Source organism: Vespula vulgaris, chromosome 19 (assembly GCF_905475345.1).
Source record: "Vespula vulgaris chromosome 19, iyVesVulg1.1, whole genome shotgun sequence".
Lineage (NCBI taxonomy): Eukaryota > Metazoa > Arthropoda > Insecta > Hymenoptera > Vespidae > Vespula > Vespula vulgaris.
Window position 1 is genome coordinate 3673329 of NC_066604.1, and position 21507 is coordinate 3694835.

At 35.6% G+C, this 21507-nt stretch overlaps 4 protein-coding genes across 7 annotated transcripts; 2 read left to right on the forward strand and 2 right to left on the reverse strand.

Moving 5' to 3' along the window:
* The first annotated feature begins 9092 nt into the window (after positions 1–9092).
* On the forward strand, positions 9093–11254 carry LOC127070624 (uncharacterized). Its single transcript, XM_051008820.1, has 4 exons — positions 9093–10361; positions 10435–10637; positions 10721–10812; positions 10919–11254. The coding sequence occupies exons 1-4, from the start codon at positions 10346–10348 to the stop codon at positions 11172–11174; spliced, it is 567 nt and encodes a 188-aa protein (XP_050864777.1). The 5' UTR covers positions 9093–10345; the 3' UTR covers positions 11175–11254.
* Positions 11255–11397: 143 nt separating this feature from the next.
* Positions 11398–13686, reverse strand: LOC127070617 (RCC1 domain-containing protein 1). Of its 3 annotated transcripts, none has more exons than XM_051008812.1 (7): positions 13416–13686; positions 12647–12886; positions 12362–12552; positions 12160–12289; positions 11947–12073; positions 11705–11879; positions 11398–11632 (listed from the first exon to the last, which is right to left on the reverse strand). In XM_051008812.1, exons 1-7 carry the CDS (start codon positions 13418–13420, stop codon positions 11445–11447), a joined length of 1056 nt encoding a protein of 351 aa, XP_050864769.1. In that variant the 5' UTR covers positions 13421–13686; the 3' UTR covers positions 11398–11444. The 3 variants fall into 3 exon arrangements, with proteins under 3 accessions (XP_050864769.1, XP_050864768.1, XP_050864770.1); XM_051008811.1 differs by lacking the exon at positions 13416–13686 and adding an exon at positions 13048–13175; XM_051008813.1 differs by lacking the exon at positions 13416–13686 and adding an exon at positions 13048–13175 and having other exon boundaries at positions 11495–11632; positions 11701–11879.
* On the forward strand, positions 13129–14987 carry LOC127070627 (ADP-ribosylation factor-like protein 3). The gene is made up of 5 exons (XM_051008829.1): positions 13129–13236; positions 13877–14005; positions 14079–14210; positions 14371–14607; positions 14678–14987. Exons 1-5 carry the CDS (start codon positions 13234–13236, stop codon positions 14717–14719), a joined length of 543 nt encoding a protein of 180 aa, XP_050864786.1. The 5' UTR covers positions 13129–13233; the 3' UTR covers positions 14720–14987.
* On the reverse strand, positions 14758–20125 carry LOC127070612 (uncharacterized). 2 transcript variants are annotated; one of them, XM_051008801.1, is made up of 7 exons: positions 19940–20125; positions 17078–17292; positions 16591–16997; positions 16190–16501; positions 15916–16117; positions 15627–15839; positions 14758–15556 (listed from the first exon to the last, which is right to left on the reverse strand). In XM_051008801.1, the coding sequence occupies exons 2-7, from the start codon at positions 17276–17278 to the stop codon at positions 15473–15475; spliced, it is 1419 nt and encodes a 472-aa protein (XP_050864758.1). In that variant the 5' UTR covers positions 17279–17292; positions 19940–20125; the 3' UTR covers positions 14758–15472. The 2 variants fall into 2 exon arrangements, with proteins under 2 accessions (XP_050864758.1, XP_050864757.1); XM_051008800.1 differs by lacking the exon at positions 19940–20125 and adding an exon at positions 17623–19070.
* Between the last annotated feature and the right edge of the window lie 1382 nt (positions 20126–21507).

Genomic DNA, 21507 nt, shown 5'->3' on the forward strand with positions numbered 1-21507 from the left:
CAGCTTCACACCGCAAAATTTTCCGGCAACAAGTTGAAAAAAAAGAGAAAAGAAAAAAACATACACACAATGACGTACACAAAAGTAAGAAAGGAGAGAAAAGATAAAAATAGAAAAAGCGAAAAAAAATCAAAAAAAGAAGAGTAGAAAGAAAGAGAAAGAGGAAAGATTTGCTATACGTCAGAATCACCCTCCCCCTTCGGACAACAAGCCCTGCTCCCTCCGTCGGCAAACGCTTTTGCGTAGATCCGCTAAGCGAAATGAAACTAACGATAATAATAATAATAATAATAGGAAGGAATTAAAAAAAATAAATAAATAAAAATCTTCCACGCATTTGCATGCATGGTGCGTGATATTAAAAAAAAAAAAACACAAAAAACCAAAAAAAAAGGAGTAAATAAATAAATAAATAAATAAATAAATAAATAAATACATAAATACATAAATGAAAATATAAAATAAAACTAAAAATACGGCAAAAATGTAAACAACACACAGGTACAAATGGTACACATACGCAGTCTGCTCTCTACATAAATGCCGCTGCAAGTGATATTGCAGCTTCCCGATACCAGGTCGTCTCCTTACAGTTAAGGTGGACCGCTCGCATGTCCTTCATTTGCAACCTTTCGTTCTAAGGTAGAAAGAAAAGAAAATGCTCTTTTTATCTCTCTGTCGAGCTCTCCTTGTCTCTATCCCCATCTCCGTCTTTATCTTTTTCTTTCTTTCTATCTTTCGAACAAGGTCGCCACTTTTTGAACTATGCGAGCATCAAGGTCCACCCGTGTCTTTCGGGTTGTATACTCGCCCGGACACGAGGAACAAAAACTAACCGGCAACAACACGCGACAAGCGACAATAGACGTTCTCTCATGCGAAGAATCTCGGTGAATGCAGTCGCACGTCGTATCGATCGTACACACTTGCGCGCACACACACGAACCCACACACACGTTTTTTGAGATACTCCGTTTGTTGATAACTCGTACGACTTCTTCGAATATATATTATCGAAGGAAACTATATTCTCTCTTCGTTCTATTACATCTATGTAATATCTACTTCTACTTCTCTACGACTGTCCTTTTTATCAAATAACAGTGCTACTTTGATTAAAAACACTTTATCCTCGATCATAGAAAACGAGAGGATCTTTATCGTGTGAAACGATCCGATGCGACGATTAGGCGACTCGACACCGAAACGTGGTGCCGTGCCACGTAAAGAATCTAGAAAATACGGAAAAAACTTAAAAAGCAAAACCTCTGATCTAAATGAAAGAAAGAAAGGTAATGCGTTTAAAGTAATGATGAAAATAAAAAATAAATAAAACGTTGAAAACGTAAAACTAATGAAAGAAAATAAAAAAAAAACAAAAAGATAAAAAAAAGCGTAAAAATAAAGGTAAAATAATAATAAATCTCTCTACGTCGTATAATTAATTATATCCAATGCAGTGATTCAAAGCGAACGCAGATGCCACGAAGAGCAATGCAATGCAAAGGATCCGTGCCGATTTTTGAGAGTTCGTGCGTGTCTCCATGTTTAGCCTCGCATATACTCTCGACATTTCGGACATAGGCCCCCTCAAATCAAAACCCGCAGTCAGCACAGATGAAGCGTTTTAAGCAAAAAAGCGAGATATATATATATATACATATATATATATATATAAAAATATATATAAAAATATATTAAAGTGCAGAGAGGAAAGAGGATTAAACAAACTACTATAATAAACACAAGAAAGCTATATATATATATATATATATATATATATATATATATATATATATATATACATTATTATTACTATGATTATGATTATGATTATGATTAATTATTATTATTATTATTATTATTATTATTATTATTATTATTATTATTATTATTATTAATATTATTAATATTAATTATTATTATATAAACATACATTAAAGAAAAAATATCATTAATAACACGACAAAAGTACTATATTACTAATATTATTAATTATTATGGTTCTTATTAATAAATTTAAAGAAACAAAATAACATTCCAACCGTCAATGTGCCACACGACTTTTTATATGCTCTTAAAGACAATGTTAGTTGGGAGGGTAAAGGAAGGAAGGAATTAGTGATGAGAGACGAATGTTACTTTGATGCAGAACGCGTAGATCGTCTTAAAGTAGTCATCCTTACATGATTTTTAGAAATAATTTTTTAATGTACGATCCTTTCTACTTTTTTTTACTTTTCTTTTTTTTACGAACAGCGACGTTTCTTCTCACGAAAAGTTTCCGCTGATCCGAAATAGAAAAGTTTCCTTCTGCTTAAATCTCCCAAAAAGAAAATCTTCTGTACCTTATCGTTCCTATTTTTAATATAAATGTCATTCCATTCTTAAAAAATTATCGAATTCATCGTCTTTGTTTATGAATAAAATCAAAAAGAAGAAATGATACTTCCTACGTAACGCAAAAGATCACATTAACGAAAAAAAAAGCTAAGTTGAATCCAGTTCGATATCTTAATCGTATAATCATGCATACATGGGTGTAAATATATTTGTTAACGATAAATAAGTTCATTGATCGAGTAGATGCTATAGTTATCGCTACGATTATCGATAATTAAACGTAACGAATGACGTGTGCAAATTATATTATTATTATCATTACTGCAGATGTTGTTAAGTTTAAGTTTTTACTTTTATAACTTTATTATTATCATTATTATTACTATTACTACTAATTATATTGTTATTATTATTACTATTATTATTATTTTTAACGTTATTACGTGCTGTATATTTGTGTATGCGTGCTTAAAAATTTATATAAAGGGAAGGATGGAAGACACCGATGATACGAAGCGCAAACGATCGATTTTCTACGATACTTTTCGTTCAAACGTAAATTTTCTTTCCTTTTTCTTTTTTTTTTTTGAAAATTCGCACATACTGTTTCGAAAATTATGATTAATCATGTTTCGGATTAACAGTCGGAAATAATGCGTTCGTACAGTTTCGTAGGAAGTATCAGAAGGTCGATCAACGTGGCTGCATATTAAAAATCTTTTTAGTTCGGAGGAAAAAGTCGCTCGAGCTCCAATATTTTTTCTTCGTCTTCGTGAAACTGTTTCATTCCACGTTAGCCATCATTCCATGCGCAACGAAGAAAGATTACCAAGACCGAGTAAAATTAAAGACTGGTCGTTCATTCCAAGAAAACGTTTTACGTAGTTTTCTTACTTATAACATTCAAGAAAGGATCGTACGTTTGACAGATCGAATAATCGATCCCCTCGATTATTATAACTTTCTCAAGTTCAAAATAAAAAGCTCGCTTTATAGCGTAATTGTTTAGGCTACTTTACGACGAATAGGGAGGGGATGGGGGAAAACACGAAGTAAGACGTTGATTTTCAAAAGATGAAATGCAACATCTATGCGAACGATCGTCGCTCAAAACTAAAAAAAAAAAAAGAGAATGGCAAGAAAGATGGTAAAAGAAGAGCACCCAAGTGGGAAAAAAAAGATTGATGATCCTCGAGATAGAAAATCGAAGTTTGTATATACCGCGTTAGACGTACACGTCACACACTCTCCGTACATTTAACATTAACGTTAGTAACGAATCCGCGAGAATTAAAAGTGGCGCCGATTTTTCAACGTCGTCGTCGTCCTCCTCCTCACCCTCCTTCTCCTCGAAGGTTCTGTCTTGTTTGTATTTTTTTTTCCTTGAGAGAAAAAAGGGACGAAGAAAGAGAAAAGAGCAATGAATAGACGGAGACATTTTTTCGACATTTCTTTTCGAGAGAGAAAGAGAGAGAGAGAGAGAGAGAGAGGTGAAGATGCTAATGCATACTCTCTCTCTCTCTCTCTCTCTCTCTCTCTCGCCTTTTCTCAAGGTTCTCGAACGTTGCTCCTCGTTGGAATATTTTTCGTTCGAAATAAGACGAGAAAAATAAAAAAAGTCGTTCGAGAGGCAGGCCGATTATTCCAACGATTATTACGAACTAGCGAATGACAAATATTTTATCGGTAGACCAATCGTCTCGCAATTGTATTGAATTTCTCGAGTATTTTGAACTTACAAACTAGGAAGGTTGTTAATTCGAAGACGTTCTCTTTTCTTCTTTTTCTTCGAGCTCGTCGTTTAACGATCGAGTATCGTCTCTTTGATTTCTTGTTGTTTGTCTTTGAAAGGAATTTCGAGGATGATTCTTCGTTCGAAGTTTCGAGCTTAAACCCCTTCCTCGTTCGACGATCTCTCGGAAAGTTCTGAGGGAACGTTGAACGTGCTCGTCGCCACGTAAATATCGCCGGAGACGAATCTTTAAGAATACACTCGTATACAATCACACGTAAACATACACGTAACGCGGGAGAAACACATACGTACATAAACACACAACACATAAATAATTACGTACACGAATACATTTACCAAGTATACAAAAAGTTTCAACTCAACGTTTTCGTATATCTAAGGTAGAGCCGTCGAGAGAATATTTTTTATATTCCACATGGATTTTACAGTTAATATCATTGATTATCGTTTCGTAGAGAAAAAGAATGGGAAAGAAGGAATTCAAAGACGCGGCTTTCTCACGCGGCATGAAAGAAAGCAAAGGGTAGATTTTCAAAAAAAAAGACTTCCCTCACCTCCTTCAAAGTGTACACACCTACACGTTTATCGTTTCTAGAGATCGACAGATCTCTGCAAGATTATTTTGGCTACGTACACGCAAACACACCTGTACACTCGCGTGTCCTTTTCTATTCCACGATTAAACGTCCCTCACTTCCCCTTTTTACTTCATAGTACATACGTACACACATACATACGTTCTAAAAAGCGTTCGAGAGATTTTCGAAGATTTTCATATTCACCGGCCGAAAGCTTTCTTTGCCGAACAGAGAAAGAGCAACAAATGAAACAAAAAAAATTGCGAAAGATTTAGCGTGTACACATTGAAAGCACATACACACATACATGCATACACATATACACGATATACGCATGCTTAAGCAAGCGAGAAAGCGAGTTTGTATAGAATACGATCTACGTAAGACGTAATTGTAAATCGATACGATTAGAATATGGTTTTTAAGAGGTACGATTAGTAACGTTAATTTTGTTAAACCACTTTACTTAAGATCCAAACGACGACGGCGGTCGTCGTGGATCGATAAACGCGGTGCGACGAAAACGCGATCGAAAGAGAACGTTCGAGCGTTCGAACGAACGAACGATGAGAGGAGGAAAGGGCAAGTGTTTTCTTTCGACCAAAACAAAAACACGAAGAAACATGTAGAAAAATAAACACAGAGTGACTTTGAATCGTTCGATGCTCGAAGGTTTTCGATGAAGAAAGGCTGTAACATGGAATGCGCTGGAGAGAGAGACAGACAGAGAGAGAGAGAGAGAGAGAGAGAGAGAGAGAAATAGTTAGATAGATAGATAGATAGATCGCATGAATGAATGTGTGATGAGAGAGAGAGAGAGAGAGAGAGAGAGACGTTTAAAAAACGACTCGAGAACGAATGGCAGCAGTGAAAATAGCAAAACGATCGCGGAACGTGGTTCGTTGCTTCGAAATATGTGATACGTCGACCGGCGAGCGCGATTCCGCTTCCGAAGATCGATCGATCGCGCTTTCGAGATCGCCCGTGGTACCACAGCGTCCACGGTAAGAAATGGATTATGTAAGATGGATAGTAAATAAATAAATAAATAAATAAATAAAAAAAGAAACAATGTGCTTAGGGAATCGGCTCGCAAGGGTGACGCATTTTTTACAGATTTTTCGTAGTAGGACGCTCTTTTGTTGAAGGTTCATTGTTGTCAAAATGGTTGTGAGGTTATACTATTTGAAGTATGTTAACGGTTCGGTGCAGAGATCGATAAATCGGTAGAATGACTTTTTTTCTTTCGAATGATATGTGTGATTAATTGCCAAGGGAAGAATCGATTTATCGAAAACTCGTGCGATAAGAGACGAACGGAGAAACGTGCGCTCTACATGGAGATCATTTTGTTATTATTATTATTATTATTATTGATAATATCGCCGTTGAAATTTGCAACTTGGCAGATCCTTTCGTTTCCTTTCCTTTTTTCCAGGAGGAAAATTAAAGAATGCAAATATTCGATCGATCGGCCAGAAAGCGCACGTTTTTCTCGCGGAACATTGTCGTCTCCGAAATAGCATACAACTGGCATTTAAACATTATACGCGGAGTTTGGTCGTCGCGCGTGACGAGAGAGCGAGTTCTCGATGATTATCTTACGCTTTCTCTTAAACTCCCTTTCGCGATCTCTCGCGAAAACGTTCGAACATTTCGCGAAGGAAATTATTATCTTTGTATGTATATATATATATATATGTATATGTTTATGTATATCTATATGAAATTAAGAAGATCGAGAAAGATATAGGTCGAGATCGTAATTACGTAAGATACGAAGTGAAGTAAGAAAGAAGGATAAAACGAAAGAAAGAAAGGGGGAAAAGATAGGAAGAAAAGAAGAAGGAAGACGACCAAACTGAACGAACAAAATGAGACTGATATAGACCAGTATTCTTGCGAGAAAACAAATTGTAAAGCGAAAACTTGTCTAACTTGTAGCCTTATCAAGAGAGAGAGAAAGAGAGAAAAAAGATAGGCGAAAAGAAAAACAAATTAGATGATACATATTTAGATCGTTAAAACGATCGCTAAAAAAATAAAAAAAGAAAAGAAAAGATTATATTATCTCGATTGGCTGTAAAAATGAAGAAGAATAAAAAAAAAACGAACTCGCCTTATTCGAAATTCGCGAATGTATCTTTCGACTGTGTCATTTAATAACATTATCGAAGAGATACGTTCGGGAATTTCTTGCGCGGCGATTAATAGTGAGAGTAATGTTATTAAATAAATTTAAGTGTAATTATTATTACGAAATGGAATGGAATAATGCCAGTTGTAAGAGAAAAAGAAAGAAAGAAAGAAAGAAAGAAAGGAAAACGCGTATTCGATGGCGTCAAATAGTCTCGGTGATACAAACACATGCATAAAATATACGTATATACACGAATACGCAAGAAACACAAAACGGTACATGACACACACACACACACACACACACACTGATGCACCCACATACACGAATTTCGTAGAGGCGCACAACTTTCGGCCTCTCGCGCGTGCTATGATTTTCTTCTCTTCTTTCGGACCACGAACGAACGTACGTGTTCCACGGAATATTAAATAAGAGTAATACGTATATTACAATATAAATATATTGATTTGATTTATAAACAAATATCGTTATAAGTAAAGTGTTTATTACAATGAAATGATACTTATTTATGAGTCAAGCCAATATATATATATAAACATATATATATAGTATATTCGACTTTGGCACGTATCGTTTGTGTGAAGAACGCGCAAAAAAAAATAGAAAGAAAGATAGAAAGAAAGAAAGAAAGAAAGAAAGAAAGAAAGCAGAACGACGGAGATGTATGTATCTCGTCATGTGTATACGCGATAAACTTTTCGAACGACAGCTTTACCGTTAGTCAAGTAAAATAGTTTCGCAACAATCGATATATTATTACAGACGAAGCAAAGTCCACGTATATACATACATCCACATTTAACACATAAATACACATTAACACAAAATAAATCATCATTCGTAAAATGATATGCATAGAAACGCACGCTCTCATATCCAAAAACGTGAAAAAGACACTAAACACGAAACGTGAAGCAGGGCGATGATTGAAGCGAGTGACAAATAAACGACATACAAAACAAAAATACATGTAATGAATATAATGTTTGCAGATAGGTGGGACCAAAAACGACTTTATATCTCTATGTGCATATCCAAGCAACGTGTAATTTAATTAATGAATTAATTAGTTATCCATTATTAATGACTAGGTAAAGAAAAAATGATCCATTGATAACGATCGAGGATGATGACGAACGAGTAATGAATAAAACTAGACGATTAAGTTTGTTTATTAATACATTATATGATTCAATGGTTATTATTATTATTATTATTATTATTATTATTATTATTATTATTATTATTATTATTTTATTACAGTGATTAATGTCGATGATAATATTATTATTTAAAAAACGTTCTAAGACATGAATCATTTAGATGTCAATAGGACATTGCGTATCTATAATTATTAATTATTTTTAATTATTATTATTATTATTATTATTATTATTATTATTATATTAATTATTATTATTATTGAGACCTTTTGTTGTATTATTTTCAATAAAATCAATTGAAAATATTAATTTCCATCTTCTTTTTATTTTAGCTTCTTCGAGCAGCTTCTAAATCATATCGATCGTCGATTTGTTTAAGGATAAATTAATGATCGAGAGAAGGAGCCGTTCGAGAAGCATCGTTATGTAAAAGTATTTGGTTTAAATTAAAAGGCTTTACCATTTATTCCCTTGCCATAATTCCTTTTATTTTCTTTTCTTTTTTTCTCTTTTCTTTCCATAAAAACAGTTCTCATCTCCGTCATTCATAAAATTTCGTTTCTTATCATTGGCCGCGTCTGTAAACAATTTTCTTCCCAAAGCTAGAATATTTTTTCCTCTTTTTAATTGTCAAATATTTCTTTCGAAAACAAACACAATACATACATGCATACATAATCACACACCATGCACAAGAACATAGATACACACGCAGAAACACACACGCGCGCAGTTCTTTCTCTCCACGTTTACACTTCTTCTTCCCACTCTCGCGTATCTTCGCGATGATTTTCATAAACCCGAAAGAATGGGGACGTCGAGAAGCGGCTTAAAAAATGGAAGATAATGCGAGGACAAATGGAAACGGAAAGATAAAAAGAGAGAAAACGAAAGAGAGAGAGAGAGAGAAAGAGAGAGAGAGAGAGAGAGAGAGAGAGAGAGAACGACGAAGAAAGTACGAAAAGATAAGAATGACAAAAGTGGAAAAAAAATAGTTTAAAAAGTCACACACACACAGACACACACACACACACATACGCGTACACACTTACACATTACAAATGTACTAGGTAAGTTCATAACTGCGTATTGCCTTTCTGACTTCGGTGTGAAAATATATAAATAAAAAAAAGTCAGTCGTGCCAGGACTCACGGATTTTCGGATTAATCATACAATAGTTGTTAGTTAAGTCGATGACAACGCGATTGGTTGGCTCTCTGTTCCTTCCATCAGCCTGATTCTTCTTCTTCTTCTTTCTTTTCTATTTCATATTTATAAATATATATTTATTTTTTCTTCTAGTATGGGAAGATCCGAACGTAAACGTCTTAATATAAAATCGATCCAACGCGTTAATTTCTGCATTAAAGCAAATTTTCTCTCTACGGAGTTTTTTGGAATTTTTGACGATCTCTCGTTCGCATTCTTTCATTTATTCGTCTATAATTTATCGTCGAGGAAGGATCGGGCATATCGCAAAGACCTTTTTCACGATATTCCGTGAATAATCTCATACCGAAATCCGCGCGTCCAAGGCCGACTGTGTCTGTTTCATGTTTTTCAATATTTGTAATTTATCGATAAAATTATAAAAGGTATCGATACATAACAGTCTAAAGTGTGCGCTACTCTACATAATATTATTATATATAAAGTATAAAAGTATACATTATATATAAATATATATATATACATATATATTATATATGAGAAGTATAATATATATATATTATACACACATTGGGATTGGTGAAAATATACGGTTTTTTCGCTTTGGAGTGTTATTTTCTGAAAATATTGAACAAAATATGGAAAAAAAAATGAATAAAATCAATGAATAAAAAACAAGCCAGACGTTTTCAGTGCGATTCCTCTTTGCTCACTTTATGCCCATTGATTTTTTTTTTTTTTTTATTTTACAATATCGGTTACATAACGCAACATCTTCGCTCTATTAATGAATCGAAAATGATGCGAAATGAAGAAATTGATCCGTCCATTGAACCGACAGACTCTTCTTCGGTCAGATATATGAGTACATTACCGGATTTTTTCAACGATACTATTGGAAAATCATTGAAAATTGAGAATTTCAAGCCGCAAAATATGATCGAGTAAACCATCGAGTAAAACGAATTTACACGAGTATTAAATACATACGAGTATACAAGTAATTTAATCCATTTTTTTAGAGCATTAGGAGATTTCCTTGGTATCGTAGACTATAACACAAACTTGGCATCATTTTGGTTTCTGGATATCTTAGCTCTACAGATACTTCGAAATAATGACGTCTTCGACGACTATTCTCGTGCTATCTTTATCAGCTGGTTAGTAGGAGAAATGCAGTTGATTCGAGGTAAATGTAAAATAAGTAAGAAAAAGTAAATGTACGATCAACTGTAAACTCGAAAGGTTCCTCATATTTTTAGATAACAAATTTCCACGCGAAAAATTCTTCGAGGAAATGGAAGTTTTATTCGCTGCCACAGCCAGGAAAATTGTTCAAGGCGAAGAGATTCCTCATTGGAATCTAATTACGTTTGGTGATGCAGAGATGAAATCGGAAATGGAAGAGGAAGAGAGAAAATTATCGCAAGAACACGATTTATCGGTTCTACAGAATTTGAAATCGGTATGAAATCGTAGGATTTTATTAAAATAACGAATTACCCATAATATCAAACAAATTTATAGAGAATTTTTTTTCTTTTTCAGAAAATGCAGACTCCGACAGAAAAAAGATCAAAGGAAGAAATGAAATCGACAGAGACGCTTTTGGACGCGATTATTCGATCCACGTACGACATGTTAGTAATAATTAGAGTCTTATCGCGTATTTATGTAGTATTTTTTTTTTTTTTATTTCTTCCTTCTCTTGAATTCTAAATATTTTTTAATCCGCATTATTGACAGGTACGCCGGCGAAGTACGCTACGCTCTCGTTTACACGGTATTTGTGGAACCAATTGAAATACAAGTCCACAATCTGCCTTTCAGTATTCGAAAACCTCGTCCAGTTAGGCTAGCAGCCTCCAACACTGGACATCTTTATTTACGACTTCGAAAGGCTTTGCAAAAAGTCAAAGGAAAGGATGACAAGATCGTTAAATCGAGTATATTAAATGTTACTTTATATAAGATGGATATATACCTTAAATATAATTTTTAGAAACGAAGACACAACAGTTAGATAAGAAATTGGATGCGGAATATCCACTACAACCAGTGAATTCTTTAATGGATGAAGATTTTATTATGATGAAACGTAGTTTCATTTTACCACTAATAGAATCTAACGAAGCTGCTGATACTTTTGATTTTTATCAACAACCATTCTAAATTATTGGGACAATCTAGGAATCATTCGATTATAAATCAGTACTGCATAGACATTGATTTTTCCTTCTTTTTATTTGACATTCCATATACGGTAAGGATATTAGCTCACAGAAGAAATAACTTTTGTCGATATCATCGTACCCCATTCTTCGCATTTAAAGTCTATTATATTTTTACGATCCAAGGGAACGTCTAACTTAAAAAAAATTGTAGAACTCGTAACTTTTTGCCGTGATTGTCCTAACTGTCCATATTTGTTGGAACCACAACCCCAGAACGACCTGTCATCTGTTACGAATTAAAAGATATAGGAAGGTGCATTCGATGAAATTAAAGTCGACGTAATTAAATCGTACCAACCCATCATACAAATAGTAAAAGTATTTCCACATTGTACTTTTTTTACGTTCATATCTATGCACTCCTCTTTATCATTTGTGAAATTGATGACTGTAGGAATTGCTACGACCTTGGTGTCTCCCTTTGGTATGCCTAATTCTCCGTTCACGTTCCATCCCCAAGTGTAAAGATCTCCCTAATTTTTACAAAGATCTTAAAATTTCTTTTTAAATCGCTCAAGTGTTATTAGATTGATTTGTAACCTGATCTGTAACAACAGCGTTATGCCAACCAGCAGCAGATACTTGCACTACGTTTAGGCCAGCCAGTGCCTCTATTAATTGCGGTTCGTCGCAGTCTTCTAAATCACCGTGTCCCAACTGTCCACGGCTATAATAAGTTTAATATATATATATATAATACTTAAAAATAATTTTTATGTCGGAATAATAAAGTTTTATAAATCCATCACGTACGTGCCCATACCCATCGAATAAACATCGCCATTTGCTGCCAACATTATCGTGTGATCAAAACCACAGGAGAAATCTACAAACTTTATCCTTTTTGGCATTTCTACCAAAATAGGAATATTAAAAATGCGTCCTAAAAATAAATTCAAAATTTTCTTGAATACATTCGTTGGGTGCTTTTAAATGTACTCTAAATATATTCTACCTAAATTTGTAAGAATTACTGTACACCCTCCTTGTGATATTTTGATAGGATATTCTTCTTCCAATTCTTTGCTGGCATTGATAAAATTGGGAACTTTCTTCCAAGATTTTTCGTAAAGACGGTATTGCCAGATTTCATTATTAGTTGTTGAAATTATTATGCTTTCCTTTCCAGCACCAACGATTTTACATCTGCACTAAAAATAGAAACTTATTATTGCTATGAATATATCTTACAAGCGATATAATTATTTACTTTCTACTTCTATAAAATAATTGTCGTTACCTTCCGGATGATTCTGGAATTTTTAGCAACTCTGGTGGTTTCTTGTCGTCGTCACTGTCTACTTTTCCGACAATATATAACTCCAAATCTCTCCAAAGAAGGAAGTAGTTCCAACTAATCTCCATATTTGTAACACCAGAAAAGGGAACTTTTGTGAATCGATCCAATGCTATAACAATGTCTTCTTCTTCAGTAAATAACGGACTTGCGTTGAAACCGGCATAGTAGAGCGCCATATTTCTATAAATTATTTAGTCAAATAATCAATTAATAACATCATTATTATATTTTGAAACAGAAGCGCAGAATCGGCAATAAAGTTTCAATATAAAGTTGAAATTTTATTGCCAATGTCCAGATTTCATTGATCAAAGAAGATTGCGGGAATATAAATATTTTACATATTAATATCCGTAAATATCATTGGTCAAAGAGCACAGATGGCACGCATGGGTTTCCTTAGATACGACTAAAAAACACAACAAACATCGAAACGTTTTTACACAGCAGAGTCGCATAGTACGTCGCATAACGAGCTACTCCCATTAAACTATTTTGTTCCTGTATCAAAGACCGCTTAAGAAATAATGGTAATAGAAAAAATGATACGAATTTAAACGAATGCGCAATATTATGCACTTGATTTTCGCACCACGTTTAATATATACACAAAGTATAACACATATCGCACATAACCTATAAGACCTAGTTTAGAATAAAAAGGTATGCACGTAGTACGAGACACTAAAATATTTCTGTAAACACTTACGTCATTTTGCTGTTATATTGGAAATCGTTGGTTACATATTACGTATATCGTATAATATTCGATGAGAATTCATGCAACGGATAACAAATCATCTCTCAGACTGCGATCTATCTTAGAAAGATTCTTCGCACTGTTGGTAGCAATGTTAAGAGACGTAGGAATACAGGATGTGATACAAACATTTAATTTATATATTTAAACTCTATTAAGATACACGCATATATATATATGTATATATTTATATATGTGTGTGCGCGCGTGCGTGTGTATCTTAACAAATTTTTATTTTATTTATTTGTCGTACAAATTTTAATAGCAAAAGGTAGATCTCGATCTATCCTTCCTATGTTGGTAACAGTGTTTATCGATCACCCGCCCGATTCAAAAATACATTCTTATCTCTCTCGCGCGTAACTTTTTCTCATTTTTTTTATTTATTCAATGTATTTTATTTATTTTAGGGTCTCTTATCTATTCTGAGAAAACTACGTTCGAATCCTGAGAAAGAATTACGCCTTTTACTTCTTGGTTTGGATAATGCTGGTAAAACAACGATTTTGAAATCTTTAGCTAGCGAAGATATTACGCAGGTAAATGATGTCTTTGAATTAAACGCGATTATTGTAAGTATTTTTTAACAGTAATTTTCATTTTATTAATAAGGTTACGCCCACGCAAGGTTTCAACATCAAAAGTGTACAAAGCGAAGGATTTAAACTAAATGTTTGGGACATAGGAGGTGCAAGAAAGATTCGGCCTTATTGGCGAAATTATTTCGAAAATACCGACGTTCTCGTAAGTAAAATAACGTTAGAAGTAACATTAGAATAGGGACGAGATCGTTTCAAAGAACATGGACGTTTCCGTCGGTAACAACAAAATATGTATCAGAAAAGAGAAAAGAGATTTCATGAAATAATATCGTTTCATTTTTAATTTTTCTTCTTTTTCGAAGATCTACGTTGTAGACAGTGCCGATATCACAAGATTAGAAGAAACAGGACAGGAGCTTTCGGAGCTTCTGTTGGAGGAAAAGCTCTCTGGCGTTCCATTGTTGGTATACGCAAATAAACAGGATTTGGGTCAAGCTGTGACAGCTGCGGAAATTGCAGAGGGTCTTGGACTTTACAACATCAAAGATCGCGATTGGCAGATACAATCGTGCGTCGCAACCGAGGGAAAAGGTGTTAAGGTAAAGCTTATAGAATTATGTATAAGGCGACTGAGAGATCATTTCCTTTCCTCTTTTTTTTTTTATCTAGGAAGGCCTAGAGTGGGCGTGTAAAAACATGAAAAAAAAATAATGAAAGAAAGATGCTTCTGCGATTTGTACAGCTTGTACATTTCACTTACGTTTTATTCATTGCTTTTACCTAATATTTACAAGAAAACATTCACAAAATGCTCTTATTCGTAAGTCCACTTGGATCGCTTTAGCATTCTCGTTTGATCAGCGATCAAACTTTTTGCTTCTATGTCAACGAAGGATTATGACTAATGCGCGCGTTCGATTACTTACGAAGAATACGTACTAGCAATAAGTTTGATAATAAAGTTAAGGAGAACAAATTATATGTAGGCATGTATATCTATATATTTTCTAACGAAATGAACTTAATAATTTTCACACCATCGTGGAAAGAAAGAAAGAAGGATAAAAGAATGTACGAGATGATAATTATCGATTCGCTCTTGATTCAAATCCGACATATAAATCCTTTTTAACGAATGTCATCGATCGATGAGAGTTCCTCGCTTTTGTAACTGTACACTGTTTTACTTGGAACCGAAAAGGAAAAACATGCACACGAATGAGAGCGTACATTGCGCAAGTAGCTACTCACGTTATCTAAGAGATATTATTATTCGTATGTTATATGAAACATTCACGACTTATCGCGGCAACTTCCTCGTATGTACATACATACAAACGATATTATTAAACATCATTGTAACCTGTAAAAATTCACTGGCACACAGCGAAGACCTCGATCTTTATTAGCGTCTCTTTGATATCGGGGAAGAAAAGAGTTCTTAGACGCGCCTCGCGAAATTCTTCAGAGTTCGTTGTGTTCTATATTTTCGGTAGTTACTCTGATTTCTTCTTCGTGAAAAGACGTACAGTCGGCTGGATATTTGGCCTGCAAGAAAGGGAGAAATTGGAAAGAAAATGAAGAATGTTTTAGCGCGTAACAACGTATGTATACTTACGATACATCCACTGTGCTCCATTAGAGATCCATAAAGCATCCAAAAGTTGACATTTATTTGATTACTTACGATCCAGGCCGTTGGGAAGCTTAAGATTTTCGTGATGGTAGAACGTAACATGGGTACGTCGTTTTCATTCTTTTCATTGAGAGTACAAAGTATTTGACTCGCACATTGTGGATGTTTGATCGCCCATTTGTATGCGCGATGAGACTGGTAATATTACGAAAGAGGATATATAGATAAATCGATAATTTGACGATCGATCGAAAACAGAAACGTTACTTACTCTTAGAATGGGTTCCATGATATCGTTATTGATCGTATTGCTTAGCTTATTACTGAGTTCTCTGGCACTTATTCTTGACATTATGAAACCTTTTTCGGAAGCTAAGTTAACCAGTTCCTGAATATAAGCGATCGCTGGTCCAATGTATTGACTGCTGTCTATCTTCATATTCAAGTGTTTCCTCGCAGCAACGTTCAGCAATCTATTCGAATATAAAACGTTCTCGTTACATAGATCGATTTATTATCAATGTGTTTTATGAAGAGATACCAACCTGGAAATACTCTCGGCCGGTTTGTTAGCGTCGAACATGACAGATCTCGGATAGCCCTGAGATTTGAGGAAACTGTTGCCAATGAATTGGATAGTCGTCAAGTAACGTTGTCTCGTCGATGGATCGGACACGTGAGCGATCCATTCTGCTACGAAATTCGTCGACAGTTTGATCCAGCGTCTGCGTAAAGAAGGATTCTCAAAACTGCCAAGAATCTTTTCGTACTCTATGCTACCCTTCTCGTCTGACATTTGAGCGACAAATTCTGAGAGGCCGCTCTTTCTCCAAATGGCATGACCTAACTCGGAATGACTGCGAACAATTGGTGGTCATCCCATACGTTTGTCAAAATTGTCTTTGATACGAATAAAAGGTGTAACGAGATAACGACGTAAAGATACCTAAAGTGATCCCACATAACATGAAGATTTTCCAATATGGGTGGTAAGAACCAAGAGTGTCCGGAATGATCGTGCTTCTTCAAGAAACCTGTTGATTCTCCGCCGTTGTTGAAAGCATCCATGATCATTGGTAATAAACCTAAAAGAATTTCGCGGTTTTCCTGTTGCCCTAACAACATTTTACCGATATCAATCATGCTCTCGAAGCTGAAGCTCTGCTCTTCTTTGCTATCGTCCGCATTGTTGGCAGTCCTTCCAACCATCGAAGAGAAAGTATTTATCAAGGAGCTCCAGAATATGTCGTTTTGATCATTTCGTTCGTTCGCCAAGATACCACCGACCTTCAGAAGCATCTCGTCGATTCCGCCCTCACCAGATTTGCCACTTCCTGACAGCGTGTCGCTGATCTTTTTTCATCGAGAGATAAAGTTTATTTCGTAAGGCCTATCGGGAGAGATACGCGTCGTCGAAGCTATAATTTTTATACCTGTTTGCCCACATCCGATTGTACGAAAGCGTTCGCTACGTTCTGAAGTCCACCAACGGCATCTCTGTCCGTAAAAAAAGCCTTGGCAGCTTCGATAAAAGCGCTGGATATGTCGCGTTCGTCCTCTGTCTCGCAACGACCAACTGCCAGTAGAAGAAAGACGAGCCACGTTCTAGACACTAGCCACATCATCCTTGGCATCTCTCTTTCTCTGTCTGTAAAAGAAATATCCTGTGTGATTTTCGAACGGTATCCGTGTGTTTCGCGCTTTAAATTTATATTCCAGCGTCATTCGTCGTATCGTCGAGGATGATTTTGAAGAGAAGCAAGTCGTTGACCCCGGCGATTCCTTCAACCGGATCTCGATTCTGGTCGAGTTATTTTAGGTTGGCACGCCCCATCCTCGTTGGGACGATTTTAAGCGTTTCTACCATCCACGTTCTATCGAGTACGTTCGTCGAGCGGAGATACGATCTTAAATTTCGTGCTACGGAATCGAAAACGAGATAACGCGGAGAAGTGATTTCGCGACGTTAAAAACTCACCTCGAGAGGATGTCATTGCATCGAATTTTCTGATAGACGTTATCAACTTCGTTTGAACGTGTTTATTGTTTTCATCTATGACCCGTCAAATTTATCGCACTCCGAAAGGAAGGTCGAACGCGATCGTTATATAGTCAATGTATCCCTCTAACGCGCAATTTGAGTACCGTAAACCGCATGAAATTGGCATTCTCTAGCTTGGGTAACGATTCGGTCTAACGGTACGAGCCGTGTTAGTCATCGCTCCGCCGACGCGCCAAATTCTTCGATCGCTGGTCCCTTCGACGTTTTGTATTAATGTTTTTATCATAACGCAACACGAAAAAGCGAGCTTTCGTTTCTATTGCTGTTCGTATGTAGATAAAAGCGTTAAAATATAAAACGCTCTTCGGAGGTTGACCAAGACTTCAACGCATCAAAAAGATCGAACGTGTTCTTTCAAAGGGAAAGTATTCTACGAGTCTCGTACTACGCAGCGATCTTTCGTCTTTATCTCTTTTTGAAACGCCGTACCAATATTTTTCATTTTCATACGCCTCGCTCTTTCGTGCAAAGCAGATGCTCGTGACAGAGTCGCGTCAACGATCTAACGGATCGTATTGTCGACTTATCGATCAACGACAAAAAAAACCTCCATCGATAAGCCGAGAAACATTATCTCCATAAACGTTAGTCGAGCCAACTGCTTTCAAAATAACCACAGATCGCGTTATACTGCTTCTGCCGATGAATTATTTAACTCGGTTGACCCGTCGCAAAGATTCAATTCTCGTAATAAAAAAAGGAAAAAAAGAAAATCAAATAAGTAAATAAATCGTCATCATATCGAACCGAATCATGTTCCAGTTCACGGATGATGGATTTCTTCAGTGAACAATGTAAGAAAGAGATCGATATGCGAGGTCAACTTTCTTTCCATTTCGATATCAATATGCAATTTCGATCAATTACGTAGGTAATTTACGATAATTTACGACGGTTCTAAGAAAAAAAAAATAAAATAAAATAAAGATAAGAACGAAGATATAAATAATTGCACATTATTTTGATCGTTGGCATTCTTTTCCTGACAATGAGTCTACAACGAAGAGCGAAAACGTGCTCTTTATCGATGTTTCTATCTCGATCGCTTAAACGAGGGACACAATTTTATTTGCTTATTTTTTCTTACAAAAACAAGCGTTACAATTCTTCCACATTCGCATGCTTCGCGACGAACCGGAACGGCAAAGAAGAGTTCAATGCCGTGCATGTTTAATAACGCGTGCCGTTAAAGAGCATTCGAGTCTCTCGATATTGCACGAAAATCATTTAACGGTTTCTTTAACTACAACATTGTAATATTTTCGAAAGAAAAGTTTTCTGTTTAAAAAGATGTTTGCATTCCATAAAAAATACGTGTTCTCGAAAATAAATTAGTATTTTTCTTATCGACTCGTTGATAAAGAAAAACCTTGACTGGCTAATACGGTGTCAAAGCAGTTATTATAATGCTATTTAAAACGCTATTATAATTTAATCGTTTCAAAGTATTACGTGTTGTTAACGTGGTAGCTTAAAGTTGCATCTTGCATCCTATAACAAGAGACATGTCAAATGCAGTCGACGAATCACCGATTTATAAATCAATGATTTCCATTGTATATGTATATATATTTACGTTAAGTACAACGATTAGATTTTGCTTTGTTTTAATTAAGTAAGCATACGTACCGAAAGGATGATTATTTATGAACCATCTTATTAGAGTTAATTGTTCGATATGTATATTAAAACCTACTAAGCTTAGATCCTGTTACTTCCTCATTAGAAAGTCGAATTGGAACACAGAGGCGCGTTTAATGATTTGACTTTTCTGTGAACATCGATAAACTTAAATCGAGCGTAGGAAATCGCACGACCAAAGAAATGAATTAAAAATCATGGGACGTGCTACACGTTACAACAATAAACCTTCTAATCGAGATGAACGTACGCTTCTTTGGATTTCGAGGTAAGGATGTAATTAAAATGGTTTACCGGTTCGGAAAATTCGCTATCTCGAAAGACGACTGTTGCCACAAGTAAGTACTATAATCGGTGTCAACTAGAGCGTGCTGACTGGAGATTTTCGAAGATAAAGAACGACGAGAGATCATCGAAATTTGCAAATCTCGATAGATCCTTAAATGAACGTTAAACTCGAGTACGTCGGTACGTCGATAAAAATGTCGAGTCGTTTATCAGTACTTTTCTATCGATAGTTCCAACATTATCGTTTCTAAAAGTTTTTTGTAATTTCGATCGATATAATTCATGGATTAGTATCGAAATTTACCAAGAAACGATGCGGCTATTTCTTCTCCCTTGCTCTCTAGGTCCAAAAGCACGTTATCGATGGGAACGAATCGTCCGGATGTAATGCGTCTTCGAGAATGAATTTCAACGAAAAGAAGACGCTCGTTGTCGAGTCGAACGATTCGGTCCTTTCGGTCTCGACTCCGTACACTTGACACAGCGAAGGTTGTGGCGTGACTGGTGTCGGACGTAGCCGGACGAACGGTACTTACCTGAGCGAACGTACCTGGCCTACGAACAAACGTGGCGAGCAAGACGAGCAGAACGCAACACAAAACGAATACGATGCACCACGACACCTTTTCTTTTCAATCTCTTTTTCTTTCATTTTTCCTTTTTTTCTTACGTCCATCATTAATTATATCGATTAATAGAAGGAAAAAGAAATTTGGGGCCAGGTAAAACGTTATAAATTAAAAAAAAAGGTAAGACATTATCCTTCGAATATTTAAGAAAGTACGATAATTGGTACGGTAGAGTCAGCGGATACTTAATTGCTTACGTCTTACGGTAACGTTTCTCGTACGAACGGCCCGAAAAGCGTAAGTCATTGACCTCCCCAAAAAATTAAGGAACTAAAGTCCGTGGATGGTAACGTCGGCCACTCGATTCCAAGTACCAAGGTCGCACCTTGTTCGATACAATGCCAGGAAGAGCATTCAACCGGTTCCAAAGTGTGGCTCGGTGCCAGGATTTAAGTGCCAGATGATCGCCGACATTCCTTCGTGAATTTATTTATTTTCTATCTTCGGTGGCATGCACGTGAATTATCTTTCGGACGACAAAGATTCTTAACCGATCGCGCGAAGTTTAAACAGTTTCGGCAACTCTCGGTTGTAATGGATCTAAGACATGACGTGTCGGCGAAAAAAAGCCAACAGAGAACTTAAGAGAGGAGTAAGAAGGAAGTTTTATCGACTGATAAAATAACAATTTTTTATTAATTCAGCGTATCGCGTGTCAAAAAGAGGCGTGCTTGCACGATATAACCGAGCTATCTTTATTAGTTTTAACCGTTTAGCGTATCGTTTTTATCTCCTTTTTTATTTTTTTCTACGATCCACCGAACTTCTTATTAAAGGTTCGTCATCGAGTACTTTTACTCGAAATACTTCGATAGACAGTTATAAATAAGGCTTATCTCATAATTATACGATCGTTTCGTGGATCCTTCGATAAACCGTCCTTCCCACTAAGCTTTCGTTACTCTTAACGTTTTAACCGATAAGTATAGAAAGATAGGCGGCTTAATGTTTTTTACCGTAAATCTATGACGTTGCAGTTTGCATGCATTAGATCACCAACATATTCGAACGGCACTTATTAGGTGCAAAACATTTTTCACGTTCTAATGAAGTGTCCGATAATTTTATGGATCTTCGAACAAACGTCATATATTACAGCGTACGCGTATAGGAGAAATGTCAAAAAAACCATTGGATCGTTTCCATCAGATATTCCTAGAAGATTATTTAAACAGCGTTCGAATATTTTCATGATTAGATACATATAACATCGTTTAGAAACCGTTCGTATCACAGGTACTAG

What these genes read in the sequence shown, in the direction of transcription:
- LOC127070624 (XM_051008820.1), top strand. An exon ending in TTCTACAGAATTTGAAATCG is followed by an intron (nt 10,638 to 10,720) that starts GTATGAAATCGT and finishes TTTCTTTTTCAG; the next exon opens with AAAATGCAGACTCCGACAGA. An exon ending in ATTCGATCCACGTACGACAT is followed by an intron (nt 10,813 to 10,918) that starts GTTAGTAATAAT and finishes CATTATTGACAG; the next exon opens with GTACGCCGGCGAAGTACGCT.
- LOC127070617 (XM_051008811.1), bottom strand. Translation starts at nt 13,070, where the DNA reads ATGATATTTACGGATATTAATAT. An exon ending in TATTCGATGGGTATGGGCAC is followed by an intron (nt 12,074 to 12,159) that starts GTACGTGATGGA and finishes AACTTATTATAG; the next exon opens with CCGTGGACAGTTGGGACACG. An exon ending in TTTTACTATTTGTATGATGG is followed by an intron (nt 11,633 to 11,704) that starts GTTGGTACGATT and finishes AATTCGTAACAG; the next exon opens with ATGACAGGTCGTTCTGGGGT.
- LOC127070627 (XM_051008829.1), top strand. An exon ending in CTAGCGAAGATATTACGCAG is followed by an intron (nt 14,006 to 14,078) that starts GTAAATGATGTC and finishes TTTATTAATAAG; the next exon opens with GTTACGCCCACGCAAGGTTT. An exon ending in CCGAGGGAAAAGGTGTTAAG is followed by an intron (nt 14,608 to 14,677) that starts GTAAAGCTTATA and finishes TTTTTTATCTAG; the next exon opens with GAAGGCCTAGAGTGGGCGTG.
- LOC127070612 (XM_051008800.1), bottom strand. An exon ending in GTTATGTGGGATCACTTTAG is followed by an intron (nt 16,502 to 16,590) that starts GTATCTTTACGT and finishes AATTGTTCGCAG; the next exon opens with TCATTCCGAGTTAGGTCATG. An exon ending in CCGGCCGAGAGTATTTCCAG is followed by an intron (nt 16,118 to 16,189) that starts GTTGGTATCTCT and finishes ATATTCGAATAG; the next exon opens with ATTGCTGAACGTTGCTGCGA.